The 19410-nt window shown below is 58.6% G+C and overlaps 1 protein-coding gene across 2 annotated transcripts in view; it reads left to right on the top strand.

Moving 5' to 3' along the window:
• The window catches only part of SEMA7A (semaphorin 7A (JohnMiltonHagen blood group)), a 29222-nt gene extending 10258 nt beyond the window's left edge, over positions 1-18964 (top strand). For both annotated transcript variants that reach the window (XM_068204346.1, XM_068204345.1), the window contains exons 2-14: positions 8087-8220; positions 9302-9352; positions 9904-9999; positions 10077-10161; positions 10973-11083; positions 12942-13081; positions 13357-13535; positions 13657-13765; positions 14055-14253; positions 15312-15427; positions 16044-16195; positions 16616-16683; positions 17410-18964. In XM_068204346.1, coding sequence (XP_068060447.1) covers positions 8087-8220; positions 9302-9352; positions 9904-9999; positions 10077-10161; positions 10973-11083; positions 12942-13081; positions 13357-13535; positions 13657-13765; positions 14055-14253; positions 15312-15427; positions 16044-16195; positions 16616-16683; positions 17410-17756 — 1787 coding nt within the window. In that variant the 3' untranslated portion in view covers positions 17757-18964. The remainder of the gene's footprint in view (positions 1-8086; positions 8221-9301; positions 9353-9903; positions 10000-10076; positions 10162-10972; positions 11084-12941; positions 13082-13356; positions 13536-13656; positions 13766-14054; positions 14254-15311; positions 15428-16043; positions 16196-16615; positions 16684-17409) is intronic.
• Positions 18965-19410: the final 446 nt, after the last annotated feature.

Genomic DNA, 19410 nt, shown 5'->3' with positions numbered 1-19410 from the left:
CCCAAACCAAATGGGTTTTTCCCCCCAAGGCGCTCCCAGAAATAGCTCGGGAATGGTTGACGCGCCAGGATATTTCCTTTCGGGAGCGTGGCACTGAAAAAGCGCATTTGTGTGCTCCGAGAGTGCTCTGCAGCGTGGCCCTGCCGGGCATCGGGATCGCCGGCTTTTGTGGGATGGATTATCCCTGCTAATGCGGGCTCCATTGTCTGCCCGGCTCGGGAAAAGCTGGGCATGGCAGGGAGCTCCCCGGGGCACGGCGGGCACCCCGGGAGCGCAGGGACTGGGGGCAGGGAGCCGGGGAAAAGCGGGATGGAGGAATTCCCAGCTGGGGTGGAAAACCCCGCTGGGTGAGGATGTTGGTGGTCCCACAAGGCTGTGCTCTTCGCTCGGAAGGGCTGGGGAGGCAGAGATGAGATAAGATGAGAGAAAGAGAGAACGCGGAGCTCTGTTGGCGGGCAGTGAATCGCTGCTCATCTCCAGAGTGGCTCGGGGTGGGGGAAATGAGAAACTCCAGATGAGCCCCGGGGCCGCTCGAGGCGGGCTGAGAAACTCCGGATGAGCCCCGGGGCTGTGCCTTGCTGGGATCTCAGGGTGAGACAGAGGTGTGAGATGGCTCAGGCTGCTTTCACACCTCTTCTTTTGGGGTTTCCCGCCAGCTCCTGGGCCCCTTAGTGGGGTTTTAGGGCTGTGTGTCCCCCTAGATCCTCTCCCCCTGTCTGTGCTGGTTCTGAGTGAGCAGCTGGAGCTTCCCTCAGGTCCCAGCTGGAAAATGGGAAGGAAAGCAGCCCACAGCCCCAGTCCCTGCTTTTGGAAACCGCATCCTTTCCTGCAGGATGGAGAGAACGGCAAAATTCCCGTCAGGGCTTTTACCCAGCCCGGGTTGATGGGAAAGCTCTTTGGAAAACCTTTTAACTGCTCCTTCCTGGGATGCGTGCGGGAAGGCCCAGCCCAGGCATCGCTGAGGACCTGGCCCGTGCCCTTCCCTGCCCCAGGGGCACGGGAGAGGCTTTGGAACACCGGGAATGTCACCAGGACTCGCTGATCCACGTTCCAGCCTCGGGGTGGGACGGGCACGAAACCGTGGCAGGGAGCAGCGCATTCCCCGGACACCAGAAGCAGGGAATGGCTCACTTCGGCCAGAAGCTTTCTGTCTGGTTTCTCCAGGAGTTTTTGGGGGTCCCTGCTCCTTTCAGGGACAGGGGAGAGCAGGAAAGCAGTGCCAGGTGGCCACACTCCAGTCAGCTCCGGCTGAACAGGAGAGGGGAATGTGGAGGGAGCACAAATGGGGCCAGGGTGGGATTTGGACCCGGAGGGGACTCCTGGGGGATGGGACAGAAACCTGGAGGTGTCACTGTCACTTCTGCTCTGCTGCTTCTGCTTCCTTTGAGAAATGACTCAGGTTGGGGCACGGGACGACACGAAACACGACAGGGCTGCTCTGGGGTGATCCCTCAGCCCTTCCTTCCAGGCTCTCCTTCTCCAGAGAGGTGTCCCTGGGGACTCTGGGGGAACAGGACCCTGCTCCTGGGGTGCAGCCCCAGCAGAGGCCCGGGACAGGAGGGGACAGCAGAGAGGAAGTGGCCTCCACGCATTTCTTGCCTCTTGCGTTTCTCCTTTCGCCTCCTTCTCGGAAACCCGTCCAGAAAATGTGAAATGTGTCACTTCTCACGAGGTGTGGGATGGTGGTGGCAGCGTGCTGGGACCTTGCAGCCACAACCTTTCAATTCTTCTGTGGCAGGTCGGAGCAAACCTGCCCAAAGCGCTGCTCCAGAAATGCCTCATTTACAGTCAGACTGTTCCTATAAAAAGCCCCATTGCTGCAGGCTCTGTCCCAGGAGCCTGCCAAGGCTGCCTGAGGCATCCATCCCATGGGAATGGGACACTCCTGTCCCACCAGGCTGCCTGAGGCGTCCATCCCATGGGAACGGGACACTCCTGTCCCTGCTGTGCCCCCCCCTGCCCAGTGTCACACTGTTCCCGTGTGTCACTCTGTTCCCTTTGAGCAAAGTCACGCTGGAAGGAAAACTTAGCACAGCAGCTCCTTGGAGACATATTTCCTCTTCCTGAAATGCCTCAATTTGGGAATTTATAGATCATCTAAAAAAAAAGGAAAGAGAGAGAAAATGCAGCTTGGCTTCTTGCTGGCATCCTGCTGGAGCCCGGGCAGGAGGGAGGCAGCGGTGTGGTGAATCCAGCCCTGCTCTGGGGACAGAGGGGACCCTGGCAATGCTGTGCAGTGTCCCTGTCCCCCTGGGAGATGGTGGGAAATCCAGGGATTGTCCTCCTGGTCCGGCTGAGCCTGAGGGAATGACGAAACTCCAGCTGCACTGCGGCGTTTCGGAGCTGGGATGGAGTCCTGAGTGACTCAGGGAGTGGCCCTGAATCACATTCCCGGGAAAAGGGGACCTGGGCTGCTCGTCACACATCCTGTGGGAAGCGGGAGTGGGACAGGGACCAGTGTCACCACATCGGGAGTGGGACAGGGACTGGTGTCACCACATCCTGACTGGGACCGGGAGCAGGACAGGGATCCCTGTCACCACACTGGGAGTGGGACAGGGACTGGTGTCACCGCATCGGGAGCAGGGCAGGGATCAGTGTCACCACATCGGGAGTGGGACAGGGACCGGTGTCACTGCACTGGGAGCAGGGCAGGGATCAGTGTCACCACATCGGGAGTGGGGCAGGGATCAGTGTCACCACATCGGGAGTGGGACAGGGACCGGTGTCACTGCACTGGGAGCAGGGCAGGGATCAGTGTCACCACATTGGGAGTGGAACAGGGACTGGTGTCACTGCATTGGGAGCAGGGCAGGGATCAGTGTCACCACATCGGGAGCGGGACAGGGACCGTTGTCACCGCATTGGGAGTGGGACAGGGACCGGTGTCACCGCACTGGGAGCGGAACAAGGACCAGTGTCACCGCATCATGAGTGGAACAGGGACTGGTGTCACTGCATCAGGAGTGGAACAGGAACCAATGTCACCACATCGGGAGGGGGACAGGGACTGGTGTCACCAAATCCAGACCAGCAATGGGACAGGGACCGGTGCCACCGCATCGGGAGTGGAACAGGGACTGGTGTCACCACATTGGGAGCAAGGCAGGGATCGGTGTCACCACATCCAGACCGGCAACGGGACAAGGATTGGTGTCCCCGCATCCTGACCAGGAGCGGGGCAGGGACTGGTGTCACTGCATTGGGACCGGGACATGAACCGGTGTCACGGCTTTGGGAGCAAGACAGGGATCGGTGTCACCCTTCCAGACAGCTCCCTGTTGCTGTCCCAGCAGCGGGATCGATGTGGAGAGCCCGGCGTGCTCGCCCTGACTCGGAGCCGGGATGAGGGCGCAGGTGACATCCAGGAACACTCCCACATTCCCAGCACTTCAGTCAGCGTTTCCTGTGCCGATCCCCGCCGGACGCGCTGTCATCGAGGTGGGAATGTGTCACGGCGATGGGGAAAGGAATCCAGGCTGGGGAATATTCGGAGGCTGCGCGGGCAGCGGAGCAGGTGGCAGTGCCATCGGGGCCACCGCGAGTGACAGCGCTGCCACGCGTCACAGCGACACTTCCCGGGGCTGCTCCGCTGCGCTGCCAGCGCTCGGCACAGCGCCCGTGCCAATCCCGGTTTTCCCCGTGCCAGTCCCGGCTTGCCACGTGCTGGCGGCTCGGCCGCGTGTCCCCGTCCTGCGACAGCGACAGGAGAGCTCGGGGTGGCACAGCTCAGCCGAGGGGCCCTGTGGGAGCAGGCAGTTCCAGGGGAGGGCAGTTCCAGGAGTGGGCAATTCTAGGGAAAGGGCAATTCCAGGGACAGGGATTTCCAGGAAAGGACAATTTCAGGGGCAGGGAAGTCCAGGAGGGGGCAATTCCAGGGAAAAGGCAATTCCAGGATGTGGCAATTCCAGGGAAAGGGCAATTCCAGGAGCAGGGAATTTCAGGAAAGGGCAGTTCCAGGGGCAGGGAATTCCGGGGACAGGGAATTCCAATACAGGGCAATTCCTGGAGGGGGCAATTCCAGGGGTGGGCAATTCCAGGGGCAGGGAATTCCAGGGAAAGGGCAATTCTAGGGAAAGGGAATTCCAGGTAGTGGACAATTTTTGGGAGAGGGCAATCCCAGGGGTGGGCAATTCCAGGGTCAGGCAATTCCAGGGTCAGGCAATTCCAGGGGTGGGCAATTCCAGGGTCAGGCAATTCCAGGGTCAGGCAATTCCAGGGGCAGGGAATTCCAGGGAGAGGGAGGGCAATTCTGGGAGAGGCAATTCCAGGAGGGGGCAATTCCAGGAGAGGGCAATTCCAGTGACAGGGAATTCCAGGAGGGGACAATTCCAGGAGAGGACAATTCCAGGGACAGGGAATTCCAGGAGAGGGCAATTCCAGGGACAGGGAATTCCGGGGAAAGGGCAATTTCAGGGGCAGGCAATTCCAGGGAGTGGACAATTTTTGGGAGAGGGCAATTCCAAGAGAGGGCGATCCCAGGGTTGGGCAATTCCAAGGATAGGGAATTCCAGGGAGTGGGCAATTTTTGGGAGCAGGCAGACTCCCTACCCCGCTCTCCCACCTCCCATTCCAAGGTTATTCCCACTTTGAAGGAATTTATGGGCAGAAAATGAAGGATCTGCCTCGTGTCCACTGCAGCTCCCAAAACCCAGCAGGTTCTGCTCCCATCCTGCTTCCACTTCCATTTATTTCAGATAAATATTTCAGATAAATGCTTTACTTCAAATCCTGATTTTAACCCTTCGGAACCATCCCCTCCATCCTGCACTGCCCCAGCACAGCATTCCCACAGAATTCCTGTTGGATCAAGTCCTTTCCTGCCTGAGAGATGGGGCAACTGAGAGGCGTTTTGAAACCCTTTATTCTATTTTCAGTGTCATGTGAAGGGTGAGGCAATACAGGTGTTATAAATTGCAATCAGAAGAAGTCAGAAAAGGGCTTAATCCCACAAATTCCTTTTTTTCCGGAGCCGGGAGCGGTGCGAGCCGGTGACTCAGGAGCGTCTGGGCTGCGGGAGGCGCTGCCAGCCGGGAATGCTGGAGCAGGGGAGAAGAGAGGGAAGGCGGCGCTGACTCAGCCCCAGCCGGGCCGGGAGATGGGGTTTGCCGGGAGAGGCTGCAGCCCACGCTGCCCCTCTGCTCCGGGGGTGGGAACAGCCGGCTCCGGGATGCTCAGGGATGTCCCGGGTGCCTCTGTCCCTGCTCTGATGTCCCTGCTCCCTTCCCTCCCCCACCAGGAGCCATTCCGGGATGCGCTAGGTGCCTCTGCCCCGATAAGATATTCCTGCTCCCTTCCCTCTCCCCGGCATCCTCCGGGATGCCCCGGGTGCCTCTGTCCCCGGTTTGATGTCCCTGCTCCCTTCCCTCCCCCCAGCCGTCCTTCCGAGGTGCCTCTGTCCCTGATCTGATGTCCCCGCTCCCTCCCCTCTGGCGCGGAGCTCTGCCGAGCACAAAGCCGCCCTTTCTCCCATTCGGGCCCCGGAGAGGGGACATTTCCAGGGACAGTGGTGCTATTGATTCCGCCCCAGCCGCGGGGCTGGCGGCAAACGCCGGGCACAGGGGCTCGGAGGGGTCAGCCAGGCACTGGGAATGAGCCCTGTGTCCCCTGAAGCTCCGGTAATGGATTTGGGAGCGGGGGTGACAGCAGGGCCAAGCCTTCCAAGGGCACGGGCCTTTATTTCCAGTGTCAAAAGCAGCTTTGGGTTTGCCAGCAGAGATGTCCCATTCTTTGGGGACACAATGGGACACAGCCCTGTCCCTGGGAGTGTCCAAGGCCAGGCTGGACTGGGCTTGGAGCTCCCTGGCACAATGCAAGGTGGCCCTGCCCTTGGCACAGGGTGGAACGGGATGAGCTTTAGGGTCTCTTCCACTCCCAACAATTCCATGATTTTATGGTGCTGAGATGCCCTCAGCCTCCTCATCCTCATCTCCTGACGCTGTTCAAACCCCAGACCTGCAGCTTGGGTTGCAGGGTTGCTCTCCCATCCCGCCAGGATCCAAACCTCTTCCCTAATCTGAGCTGCTGCAGGCAGAGGACTCAGGACCAGCTTTGCAGGGCTTAGGAGCAGCTCTAAGAGGCCCAGGGACCCCAGCAGCTGCTCCTGGAAGCGTTCGGGAGCTCCGTTGCCAGCTCCGAGCCCAGCCCAGGCTCGCTGGAGGCTGGCAGAGCTGTTTCCTCTCTCGGCTCTGATTCACGGCGGTCCCCGGGGAGCTGCAGGATAAACAACCACCTCTGCGCCGGCCAAATGATTGTTTAGGGCTGCTTTGTTTTCGGCTCGCGGCTCGGCAGGGCTCGGGGAACTCAGGAAGAGCCCCCAAAGGAGCCCCAGGGCAGCAGGAGAGAAGTGTGGGAGAGGAGGAGGAGCTGAGCTTGGAGCTCAAACTCAAAACTTGGGAGATTTGCTTGGGTTAACAGAGATTTAGGGGCTGGGGTTCCAAATCCCAGCCAAGTTGGGGGAGGTCTGGGCAGGCTGGCTCGAGGCATGTCGGTGATGGGGTCACGGTGCTTCAGTGGGGTTTTTGGGAAGGGCGAGGGTGTGAAGGGGATTCTGCCTCTCCTGGGCACGCTGGGACTGAACCTGGCTGCAAAATCAGCCTGGAAGATCCTGTGCCAGCTTCTCCAGCTCGGGCTCAGCGGTTTCTCGGAGCTTTTGGGCACAGGGAAGGCTGGGCAGGGCACAGGGGCAGGCAGGGAGGGGCACGGGGAGCTGTCCCTTCATTGTGTCCCCAGATCGGACCTGGGCGGTTCTGGCAGCTTCCCCAAGCCCTGCCGGGAAAACTCTGCCTATTTTAAGGGATGAGGGGCCCCACAAACCCAGCGGGAATTCAGCGCCCCGGTGACCTCCGAGGTGCCTCTTGCTGGGCAGGGCAGAGGGAGCGCGGGGCTGGGCAGTGCCAAGTGCCAGCCCTGGCAATTAAGAGCCACGCGCCGCTGATTAATTGCCCGGCGGTGCCGGCTGCCAGCTCCAGCGGCGCTCCCGACCTTTGGGAAAGGGAAAAGCGGGAATGGCGAGCTCGGAGTGCCGGGCAGAGGGCAGCCCTGATCCCCGGAGCGATCCCCGTGCACACCTCGGCATTTTGGGGTCCCCGCGGGGGAGCACGGCCAGCCTCGCCCGGCCTGGCTGGCCACGCAGCGGGAACGGAGAGGGTTTGTAGGGAAGGGGGGCTGGAGAAGCCGGGATGTGAAAGCAGAAGGGCAGAGGGCAGACGGGCGAGTCTGCTGCCAGCTGGGACGTCTGAGGGCTGGCTGCCACTTTTTGTTCCTGTCTGGGACACCGAGCCTGGGGGTGGTGGTTTTGGGTGAGCGTCTCTGCTGGCAGACCTGGGCTCTGCCCTGGGATCCACACCCTGTCCATGCTCCTGGAGATCCAAACCCTGTCCAACCTCCTGCAGATCCACACCCTGTCCACCCTCCTGCCGATCCACACCCTGTCCATCCTCCTGGAGATCCACACCCTGTCCATCCCTCCTGAGATCCAAACTCTGTCCATCCTCCTGCAGATCCAGACCCTGTCCATCCCTCATGGAGATACACACCCTGTCCATCCTTCTGGAGATCCACACCCTGTCCTTCCCTCCTGCCCTGGGATCCAAACCCTGTCCACATCCCGCCTGAGATCCACACCCTGTCCATCCTCCTGGAGTTCCAAACCCTGTCCATCCATCCTGAGATCCAAACTCTGTCTCCCCCTCCTGGAGTTCTAAATCCTGTCCATCCTCCTGCAGATCCAGACCCTGTCCATCCCTCCTGGGATCCACACCCTGTCCCTCCCTCCTGGCTCTGGGATGGATCCGAATCTCCCTGGCACTGCCTGGATCGGTTGCCAGGGTGGCAGAGGGTCCCTGATCCCTCAGCGGGGATGCAGGAGGCACTGGGAATCTGGGAGGCAGCGCTCAGAGCCAGGGCTGAGGCACTCCCGGCTTCCCCTCCTTCAGTGGATGGCAGCAATTCCCACAGCAATTCCCCTGCTCTTCTGTCCCTGAGGGCCCAGGGGACAACCGGGCGCTCCAAGGGCACGGGAAGGGAAGGGAAGGGATCCGCGGGTGCCCCCAGAGCAGCTCCCTGAGATGTGTGCCCTTCCCAGGTGCCAAGGAATATGTGTTCCCGCGGAGGGAGAGGATCCCGGTGTTCTTCCACCAGGAAAACACCTCCTCCATCTACGTCGGGGGCGAGGGGAGGCTCTACTACTACAACTTTGCAACGCACGAGAACTACACGGTGAGGAGGCGCTGCTAACGGGTTCGGCATCAAAACCCCACAAAAAGTCTCTGGGATCCATCTCCCGGCTCACATTCCAGGCCTCGATGAGCCTGGTCTCTGCCCAGCTGGCTCCATCCTGCCAGGAAGCAAAATCCCAGCAGGAAAGAATGGGTTAGGTTTAGGGTTAGGGTTGGGGTCAAGGTTTGGGTTAGGATCAGGGTTAGCATTAGGTTTAGGGCCAGGGTTTGGGTTAGGTTTAGGGTTAGGGTTAGGGTTGGGGTTGGGGTCAAGGTTTGGGTTAGGATCCGGGTCAGCGTTAGCATTAGTGTTAGGTTCAGGGTTTGGGTTAGGGTTAAGGTTAGGGTTAGTGTTAGGTATGGGGTCAAGGTTTGGGTTAGGATCAGGGTTAGCGTTAGGGTTAGGGCCAGGGTTTGGGTTAGTTTTAGGGTTAGGGTTAGGGTTGGTATCAAGGTTTGAGTTAGGATCCAGGTCAGCGTTAGCTTTAGTGTTAGGTTCAGGGTTAGGGTTAGTGTTAGTGTTAGGGTTAGGGTTAGGGTTAGGGTTAGGTTTGGGCCAAGGGCTCTGTCTAGGATTGGTTTTAGGCTTCGGCTTACGATTACTTTTAGGTTTAATACTTAAGGTTGTGTTTGGATTAGGTTTAGGACTGGAAATTGGTTTAGGGTTAGGATCAGGATGAAATCTCCTGCGTTTGTCATGGGCGAGTTCTTCCCCAGGTGGGTTTCCTCTGATGTCTTCGATACCCTGCATGGCAGATGTTTCTTGTCCTGGATTTTTTCTGGATCCCTCCTGGGTATTTTCAGCCTGGGATCCTTTCTGGAGCCTTCCTGGGTGTTTCCACCTTTAGATCCTTTCTGTATCCCTCCTGGATGTTTCCAGCCAGGAATCTTGTCTGAATTGAGAGCAGCAATGCTCAGATTTCATCACTGGCATCCAGCCCGGCCTTCCTGAAGGATTTCAGTCCCCCGGGGTGGGGGACAAGGACATCTCATGGAGTTTGGAGACCTTGTGGCGCACTGAGCCCATGCCTTGTGGTGTTGGAAGAGCAGGAATGGAAACGTTTCCCTCTCTTTTATCTTAGGAAGAGTTCCCAGTGAGAAATGAAGGCCAGTGCGTGTCCTCTGGGAATTTGGTAGGTCCCACCTGTGGGGGAACAGCGGGATGGGGAGGATTTGGGTTGAAGAGGGAACAGTGGGATGGGGAGGATTTGGGTTGAAGAGTGAACAGTGGGATGGGGAGGATTTGGGTTGAAAGATAATGGGATGGGGAGGATTTGGGTTGAAGAGGGAACAGCGGGATGGGGAAGATTTGGGTTGAAGGATAATGGGATGGGGAGGGTTTGGGTTGAAGAGGGAACAGCGGGATAGGGAGGATTTGGGTCGAAGGATAATGGGATGGGAGGATTTGGGTTGAAGAGGGAACAGCGGGATGGGGAGGATTTGGGTTGAAGAGGGAACAGCGGGATGGGGAGGATTTGTGTTGAAGGATAATGGGATGGGGAGGGTTTGGGTTGAAGAGGGAACAGCGGGATGGGGATAGCCGGAGTATTTGGGCTGAAGGAGCTGCGTGTGCTCTTCATGAGCTCCCTCTGGATGAGGAGATCCAGGAAAACCCAGGAAGGATCAGGGAATCCGTGTGGTGCCGGGGGCTCTGTGCCATTGGCAGGCTCCTTTTCCCCGGCAGGAGGACAGCCGGAATTACCTGACCCTGGTGGAGCAGTACGGGGACGGGCTTTTGGTGTGCGGGACCGGCGCCTGCGCTCCCACCTGCTGGAATGTGGTACGGATCCTTCCCCCATCCCAGGCGGGGAAAACCCGGCCTGACCCCACTCAGGATCCCTTTCTGTCCTTCCCCAGACGCAGAGGAAGGAGAGCCCGCCCTGGGATGGGAGAGGGATCGCTCCCTTCACCCCTGACTCCAACACCCTCGTCGTTGTTGATGGTAAGTGGGATATTTTCCTTTTTTTCTGTTTTCCAGAGGTTTTGTTGTGCTCAAAGCCTCCCTGGGACAAACAGGAGCCCGCTGAGGCTGCTCCAAGGGCTTTGTCCCCTTGGCTCTCCTCATTTTGTCCCCATGGAAATGCACATCCCTTTGGGACAGAGGTTGGAGATTCCCACTGGGGCGTGGGAGGAACGTTGGGAATCAGGAATGCTTTGGATCAGGAGAAAACCTGGAAGGAAGGACCTGAATCAGGAATGCTTTGGGTCAGGAGGGACCTTGGAAGGAAGGACATGAATCAGGAATGCTTTGGGTCAGGAGAAACCTTGAAGGAGGGACCTGAGTCAGGAATGCTTTGGGTCAGGAGAAACCTTGGAAGGAGAGACCTGAATGAGGAATGCTTTGGGTCAGGAGAAACCTTGGAAGGAGGGACCTGAATGAGGAATGCTTTGGGTCAGTAGAAACCTTGAAGGAGGGACCTGAGTCAGGAATGCTTTGGGTTGTGAGAAACCTTGAAGGAGGGACCTGAATGAGGAATGCTTTGGGTCAGGAGGGATCTTGGAAGGAAGGACCTGAATGAGGAATGCTTTGGGTTGTGAGGGACCTTGGAAGGAGGGCCTGCAGTGATCCCACTGCTTCAGGCCTGGTGTGGGCAGAGGTGAAGATCCTTCCAAGAATCTGTCCCTGCTGCCCTTCAAGGATTGCATGTCAGGACTGGCATTCCTGTTCCATTCTCACCATCCCTGCGATGCCCAGGAAGTCCTGGCTGCTTTCACTCCTCCTCATCCCCTCCCCACTCCCTGCTGTCCCACAGGCCAGGACATCTACTCCACCATCAAGAAGAGCCAGCAGAATGGGAAGATCCCTCGATTCCGCCGCGTGAGGGGCGGGGGAGAGCTCTACACCAGTGACACCGTGATGCAGAGTGAGTGGGAGACATTCCCACTGTGGGGACATTCCCAATGGGGGGACACTCCCAATGGGGGGGATCCCCGCTGGACTCTGCCCCCCCCACAGCTGGCAGGGGGCAGGAGAAGCTCCAGAGCTTCTTGTGGGGGCTGATAGGTGTCAGATTAAGCAAAACTCGTTAGTGTTGCTTTGCTTGCTTTTGCAGTGCAGGTACACCTGCAGATCCACCAAAACCAAAAATCTGGGTTGCTTTAGCCAAGGCAGCAGGCTCAGACACCAAATGTTTGACCAATTAAAGCCCAAACAAACCCTTTGTGACCTGTTTAGTGTGCCAGTGCCAGCCAAGGAATGGCCAATACCCAATGGTGACGATTATTGGTGTAAAGCCACCAATGAGACCAATCCCATAACCAATTAACGTCATTGGGCCCCTGATCTTCTTAAAGCACCTTCCGAACCTCAAGAACTGGAAATTCTTGGTTCTTTGGCAATGGAATTTTGTACTGAGGGAGAGCCACAGTTAAATGTTGCTCCCCACCATCCTGTGTAGAGAAACTCCAGCTTGTGGTGCAGCTGTAGCGCCCCAGTGCCCCCTAAGCTTAACCCAACAGATTGGGTGCCCTCAGTGCCAGCCAGGAGGGAGCCAGCTGTCTGCTTCCCCGACCCCTGTTCCAAACCAGCACAAAAGTGACTTCCCCATCCTCGGGGCATGGGGAAATGAGGCTGGCGAGGGAGGAAGGAAAATAGGTTGTGCAAAATGCCCGGCAGCTGCCCCGCAGCATTGGGCAACTTCCAGTGCGGGCAGGAGCCCTGGGCAAACCCCAGCCGGGGTCAAACATGGGGCAGGGACAGGGAAAGGGGGGACACAGGGAAAGGACCCTGCTCCGCTTCCCTAGGCCTGTGGTGGTTGCTTTGGTGGCTTCCCGGCGGAGAAATGGGGAATATGGGGGTAAAAAATGGAATTAAAATGACACCAGGATAAAAAGGGAGGGGGAACCAAACCAGACCTGAGAGCCCCAGGGCTGCCAGGCTGATCCTGGGACAATCCCTGGTGTGGGAACAGCAGCTCAGGATGCTCAGAGGGACCCAGGGATGCCCATCATGGCAGGGGAGTGTTAATAGGAACGGTGTTATGGGGTTTTCCCAACAAGCAGCACGGATTGCTCCTCCTGAGGGATCCTTCCTTCCTTCCAGAGCCTGGAGGGACTTGGGTCTCTGTGGCTGCCGAGGAGTCGTTCCCTGCAGGGAATGAGTCCGTGCAGTCAGGCAGGAGTCACTGGGAAGGTGGCACTGATGCCCCAGCTTTAGCTTTTATATTTTCACATTCTGTGCTGCTTCAGTGTGTGGGTCTGGGCTTCGTGTTAGGGGATGGTGAGCTCTGTTCACAGAGCAGGGAGACAAAACAATTCCTGCTCCAGCTGGGACCAAGGACAAATGATCCAGATCTCAGCCCCAAGAGCACAAACAACATGGGCTGGAGAGAGAAAAACAAGCAGGATGGGATTTCATAATCTAAAGCTAGAATTGGACAATTAACTCCAATATGCAAATGGACCAAAACTCATAAAAGTGAGACACCCCATGACCCGTGGTCCATTTTGGGACCATTTTGGTTCATCTTGGGTGCAGCCCTGGCTGGGCTCTTGTGCTGCCCAAGGTGGATCCATTGAGGAGATCCTTTTAATAATCCCTGCTTTATTCTTTAGCCCTGTCTAGTCTCGGTTCTAGCTCAGCCTTCCCAAGGATCAGCAGGGGCAGCCTGGGCTCGGAGCTGTCCTTTCCCTGGGCCGCAGCCATGTCCCACTCCCTGCCCTGTCCCCACCGGTTGCTTCCTCGATGAAATCAGGTCCAAGTTCTGTCCCTTCCCTCCTCAGACCCTCAGTTTGTCAAGGCCACCACGCTGAGGCACGAGGAGCCTCACCAGGACAAGATTTATTACTTCTTCCGTGAGGACAACCCAGACAAGAGCCCCGAGGCGCCCCGGAACATCTCGCGGGTCGCCCAGCTGTGTAAGGTACCTCGGGGACAGGGTGGGGTGGCAGCCAGGGCAGCTCTAGGGGGGACAGGGGACGTGCCAGCTCCCCTGGGCTTACCCAGGCTTGCTTTGGCCCCTCTGAGTGGGGCTCAGCCACGTCCTTCGGCCTCGTAGGGGAGAGAATTCCCCGCTCCGTCTCGCCGGGATGGCAGGAGTGGGATTGTGGCAGCATCTTGTGGCTCCCCATCAGGATGGGCATTTTGGGGTGTCCTCCCCCAAACCCTGACTCCCTCCCTGCTGTCCCTGTCTCCCAGGAGGACAGGGGAGGAACCAGCTCCCTCTCAGCCTCCAAGTGGACCACGTTCCTCAAGGCCACCCTGATCTGCGTGGACCCCGTCACCAAGGGCAACTTCAACTGGCTGCAGGACGTCTTCTTCGTCCCTGCGGGCGACTGGCGGCACTCCAAGGTCTATGGGCTCTTCACCAACACCTGGTGAGGGGCCCTGGCCCAAATCCTCCCTTCCAGCCCTCTTTTCCCTCTGGAAAACAGCTGGAGCAGGCACGGCGATGGGCACAGCCCGGTGTCCCCCCTGACCCTGTCCTTGTCCCCTCAGGGGAAGCTCTGCCGTCTGTGTCTACTCCTTCGGGGACATCGACAACGTGTTCAGGACATCACGGCTCAAAGGCTACAACGGCCCCACCCCGGAGGTCAAACCTGGCCAGGTGAGGGAGGGGCAGGAGCCGCCCGTGGGAGGCCCGGGGGACCCCGGGAAGGAGACACGGAGCGAGGGAGGCGCTGCGGGACGAGCTGAGCCCAGGGAATGGAGGGAGGCTGGAAAAGGTCCGATCCCTTCATGGAGAGCACGGGGAGAGAGGATCTCAGAGGGCATCTGTCACGGGCACAGTGACAATAACCTCTGGGCAGAGCTGTCCCCTTCCCCTGCCGTCCTCAGCGCCCCGCCCGCCTCTGACTCTGGTGCCTTTTGTCCCCTTCTGTCCCCTGTGCCCGCAGTGCGTCCCCTCCGGGCAGCACACACCGAGCGAGACCTTCAAGATCGCCGACAGCCACCCCGAGGTGGAGGAGCGGGTGGAGCCGCTGTCCCCTTCCAGGAGCCCCCTGTTCCACAACAAGCACCGCTACCAGAAAATCGGCGTGCACGAGGTGGCCGCGGGCGACGGGCAGCGCTACAATGTCCTCTACCTGGCCACAGGTGCGGGGACACGATCGAGGGGACGTTCCCCGCGGCCAGGGCTGCCTTCCCAGCCTGCCATATGTTCGTCAGGCAGCAGCGAGCTGCCAAATTTCAGGAAGAGCCAAACGCTGCCAGGCTGGCTGGGTGGGCACAGCCAGGCTCCGGGCAGCATCCCAGGCACAGGGGAGGGGGGCACGGCCCTCCCCGGGGTGGGGTTCGTGCTGGGGGGAACAGAAATCCTTCCCCAAGGAGCAGCTCCATCATTTTTTGGTGGTTCCTGAGCTGCCCTCGTCCCTCCCATCCGTGGGATGTGTTCCCTGGATCTCGTGGAGGGACCTGCAGGGATTTAAATTCCTGATTTTGTGCTGGAGAAAGTGCAGCCAGCTCTCGGTGGGTGGCTGGGGTTGGACTGGGGCCAAGAGTGATGGATTTGGGATTTTACAGTTAGAGAGAAATGGAGAGAAATAGGGAAACAGAGCAAGAGAGTTAGAAATGGAGAAACAGAAACAGACAAACAGAGCAAGAGAGTTAAAGAGAGATTGAGAAACAGAGAGAAACAGAGAAAGAAATAGAGAAACAGAGCAATAAATAGAGCGAAACAGAGAAATACAGAAACAGAGAAACAGAGAAATACAGGAACAGAGAAACAGAGAGAAACACAAATACAGGAACAGAGAAACAGAGTTAGAAAGAAACAGAGAAAGAGAGAAATAGAACAATAGAGTTGAAATAGAGAGAACAGAGAGACAGAGAGACAGAGCAATGGAGAATTTCCAGAATCCTGGGTCTAAATGCAGCCAACGCCCGGCAGGGACCCCTGGCAGCCTGATCCAATGGGAAGGGTCATGGGATGGACACGGAGTCACCTGGGGGGTCCTGCACGAGCTGGGCTTCCCCTCCCCCTGGCTGAGGTGGGGAGGGATCCCTTTGTGAAGGGGAAGTACGAGGATTCCCAGCCCCATTCCCCTGGGGTGCTGCTCCTGCCCTTGTTGGGTGGCAGATCCAGGCAGGCACCTCCTGGCACTGTCACCCCCTCTCAGAGTGCCTCACCAGGGCTGTCCCCTCTCTCTCCCCAGACAAGGGGTCCATCCACAAGGTGGTGGAGCTGCCAGACGGGGTGCAGAACATCGTGGAGATCCAGGTGTTCCCCAGCAAGGATCCCATCCAGGCCATGATCCTGGACCACGCCAGGGTGGGTCCCTGCTCCGGGGGCGGGAGAACGGGGTGGGTCAGGTATGCATGGGTCAGTGCCAGCCCCGGGCCCTGGGAGTGAAATCATGGAATTATTTGGGTTAGAAGGGACCTTTAATGATCACCCTATGATGACCCTATGACCTTTAATGATCATCCAGCCCCACCCTATGGTGAGGACACCTTCCACTGTCCCAGGGTGCTCCAAGTTCCAGTGCCCACCCTGGCCTTGGGCACTTCCAGGGATCCAGGGGCAGCCACAGCTGCTCTGGGAATTCCATCCTGGCCCCTCCCCACCCTCACAGGGATCAATTCCTTCCCAAAATCCCATCCATCCCTGCCCTCTGGCAATGGGAAGCCATTCCCTGTGTCATGTCCCTCCATCCCTTGTCCCCAGTCCCTCTCCAGCTCTCCCGGCACCCCTTCAGGCCCTGGCAGGGGCTCTGAGCTCTCCCTGGAGCCTTCTCCTCTCCAGGTGAGCACCCCCAGCTCTCCCAGCCTGGCTCCAGAGGGGCTCCACCCTTGCAGCATCTCCTTGGCCTCCTTCCAGCAGCTCCAGCTCCTTCCTGACCTTTCCTGGGACATGGAATGACAGTTCCTGTGCTCTCCTTCCGCAGGCCGTGCTCTACGTGGGCTCCAGCAGCCGCGTCCTGGAGCTGCCCATGGACATGTGCGGGGCCTACCGCAACAACTGCCACAGCTGCGTGCTGGCCAGGGACCCCTACTGCGGCTGGGCCAACGGCTCCTGCCTCTCGCTGGCCCTCAGCCGGTGCGTGGAAGCCATTCCCACCCCAATCCCACCGGACAAGCGCCCACACCCCCAGCATTCCCCTCCTGGGCTGAGTGCATGCGTGGGTTTAGGGTGGATGCGCTGTTTCCGTGGGTTTGGGGTGCCATGGGTGGATCCATCACTCCCCTGAAGGGTTTTGGGCACCCAACCCCTCTTTCCAAAAGTTTGGGGTGCTCTGCACAGATCCATCCCTCCCTTGAGGGGTTTTGGGCACCCAACCCCTCTCCTTGCCGCTGGGTCTCATGTTGGTCATCTCCAACCTTCTGGAATTAGGATGGGAGGGGGAGATTCCTGCTTACCTCACTCATGCCACTCATCCCACTAATATGGGGGATTCCCATCTGGGAACTGCTGCTTCCTGAAGTTCTGTTGGTGCTTATCCCCCTTCCCATCCCCCAGGGATGTGCTCCAGAACCTGAACTTGGACTCATGGCGAGGAAGCTGCCAGAGGGGCGACGTCAAGGAAGGTACACGGAGATGTTGTGGTTGGTCAAGGAATTGTTGAATTCTCCAGGCTTTTGATGAATTTGGATGGCTTTGGATGTGTTTGGATGAGTTTGGTTGGGTTTGGATGGGTTTGGATAAATTTGGATGGATTTGGAAGGTTTTGGTTGGGTTTGGATGGGTTTAGATGGGTTTGGATTGGTTTGGATGAATTTGGACGGGTTTGGATGGGTTTGGATGGGTTTGGATGAGTTTGGATGATTTTGGATGTGTTTGGGTGAGTTTGGATGGGTTTTGATGAATTTGGATGGGTTTTGATGAATTTGGATGAGTTTAGATGTGTTTGGATGGGTTTAGATGTGTTTGGATGGGTTTGGGCTGGTTTTGATGAATTTGGATGTGTTTGGATGTGTTTTGATGAATTTGGATGGGTTGGATGTGTTTGGATGAATTTGGATGTGTTTGGATGGATTTGGATGGGTTTGGATGGGTCATCTATCTTGGTTTGAAAGCCAGGTGTCTGCTGAGGAAGGCAGGAGCCTCCCCTGAAATGGAAAATGTAAACCCCCTCCCTCCAAATTGTTACTAATTTGAAATTAAAGGGCTCAGGCACAGATGTGGGGATAGGAATAACAGGGCAGAGCAGAAGTTTCGAGGCGTTCTCTCTCAGAAGCCGCCTCTGTGGCTCCCTCCATCCCACTAAAACCCAGCCTGCACCCAGCTAACCCAGCCTCACCCCGGTCCCGCAGACGACTTCCGGAACATCTCGGTGATGCCCTTCTCCCGCTACTACCTCAACTGCTCCATCGAGTCCCACTACGCCACCTACAACTGGTACCACGAGGACGTGCTCATCAAGAGCTGCAACACCTCCCACCCGCAGCACGACTGCTTCCACTTCATCCCCAGCGTCCGGCGCGAGCACTACGGCCACTACGTCTGCGTGTCTGAGGAGGACGGCTTCCGCCAGGCGCTGGTCAAGGAGCGCCTGCTGGACCGCCAGCGCTTCCTGTCGCAGCGCGGCCGCGCTCCGGCCACGCTGGCCTCGTGGCTCCAGCTGCTGCTCGTGCTGGCCCTGGCCGAGCTCTTCCACTGACGCCGTCCCGCTGGCCCTGCCCGCTGCCGTGGTTTCTGCAGCTCCGCGGACCTCGAACTGTTTTGTGTTCCCCACCGCCGGCCTCGCTGGAAGAGCCGCGGGAGGAGGGTGTGACACGCGGTGGCCGCGGCGGTGGCGGCTCCGCTGGCCAGCCATGCATGCGCTGACGCTCAGGGCGTGGCCGCTCCTTGCATGTGATGAAGATGAGGAGGAGGAGGAGCCGGCCCTCGGCCTCCGGACTGCGGGATCCCCGCGGGGGCCGCTGCCTCCCGAGGTTTTGGGGGGTGATGTTGGGGTTGGCAGCGTCTGGGACACCCCCGGCGAGTCCCCTCCTGCTCCGAGGGGCTCGGAGGCTTCAGGGGGGCTCGGTTCGTTGTTTTTTGTTTGCAGCCGGCTTTGGTGTGGGAGGGAGGTCGGGAATCGGCGCCGCCGCGTTGGGAATTTGCATGGGAAAGCCTCGGAAGGTGACTGGATTTGGGGTGTGGGGACGGGAAGGGAAGGTGGGAGCAGAGCCCGGAGCGGAGAGGGAGGCGCTGGGGAGACGCTGGAGACGCACAAATCCTCTGCAGGCAGCTGAGGGGCATCGCAGCGGGGCCGTGCCCGCTCCCACCCTGTCCCGGGCGTCCTCAGGGAAAGCGGCCGCGGATCTCAGGGCACCGGGGGGGCTGCGCCTGTCCCCGGCTCTGTCCCTGTCCCCCGAGGCAGGCCCGGGGCAGGCCCGGGCTTCGCTTCCCCCGCGCTTTCGGAGCTCTCGGGGCGAGACTAAACTGTGAAAATCGGGATTTTCCCCCAGCAAAGGGGGGTCCCGCTCCTTGTCCCAACCTCGCCCAGCCCAGAGCGGCCCGGCCCTGGGCGGGGACACCCAGGGGACACCCTGGCCGTGCTTCCAATGCCTGTCCCGGCTCCTGCTCACTCAGGAGAGCCCGAGGGGCCGAGAGGCCACGTCCAGACCCCACGGGCAGCGGGCCAGAGCTTCCTAGTGCACTACATCCCCGAGATGTTCCCCATCCCCAGTCTAGGACAGAGCTTCTTACAGCCCTTCTCAAAGCACTTTAACTTTGTGGACTAACAGATATTTATTATATCGACTGCTCGTTTCTGTCTTGTAGGATTTTATAATATTACAGCAGGCGGGGGCAGATCACAGGAGAGGAAAATTTTTAAAAACCCACCACAACAGCTACCAAAAAAAAAAAAACAACCCAACCCTTTCAGACCTGTAACCAAAGCGGATGGTTGGAATAAAGAGTGGAAAAAAAACCAGGAGAGCACCGTGGCTGTCACTGGGAATGATGGGTGCCGGGATCTCCCCTCGCCTTTTTCCGTGTCCTGTTCTCTCCAGCCCCGAGTTTGCTGCTCCTGTTTCGGGCCAGCAGCAAATTCCCCTCGGAAATCCCAAAGGAGGGAGCGAGCAGCAGCCTTGGGAAGGGAGGGGTGGGAATAGCGGTGGGGTTCGTGGTGTGGAACCATCTTCCTTCCTCCTGCATGGGATGCTCTGGATTTTTGGGAAAAGCGAGCTGGTGGTCGGTGCTGTGAGGACAAAGGACTGGGTTGGGGCTGGAGGGAGGTGGGGAACGGGAATTCGGGATTTTAGAAGGTGCCAACAAAGGCGGGAGCGAAGGAAGCCTCCATCAAAGCGGCCCCGGCACAAAGG

This window comes from Anomalospiza imberbis, chromosome 13 (genome assembly GCF_031753505.1).
Source record: "Anomalospiza imberbis isolate Cuckoo-Finch-1a 21T00152 chromosome 13, ASM3175350v1, whole genome shotgun sequence".
NCBI classification, from domain to species: Eukaryota; Metazoa; Chordata; class Aves; order Passeriformes; family Viduidae; genus Anomalospiza; species Anomalospiza imberbis.
Note: the sequence above shows the minus strand (reverse complement) of the source record. Positions and strands in the feature narration are given on the sequence as shown.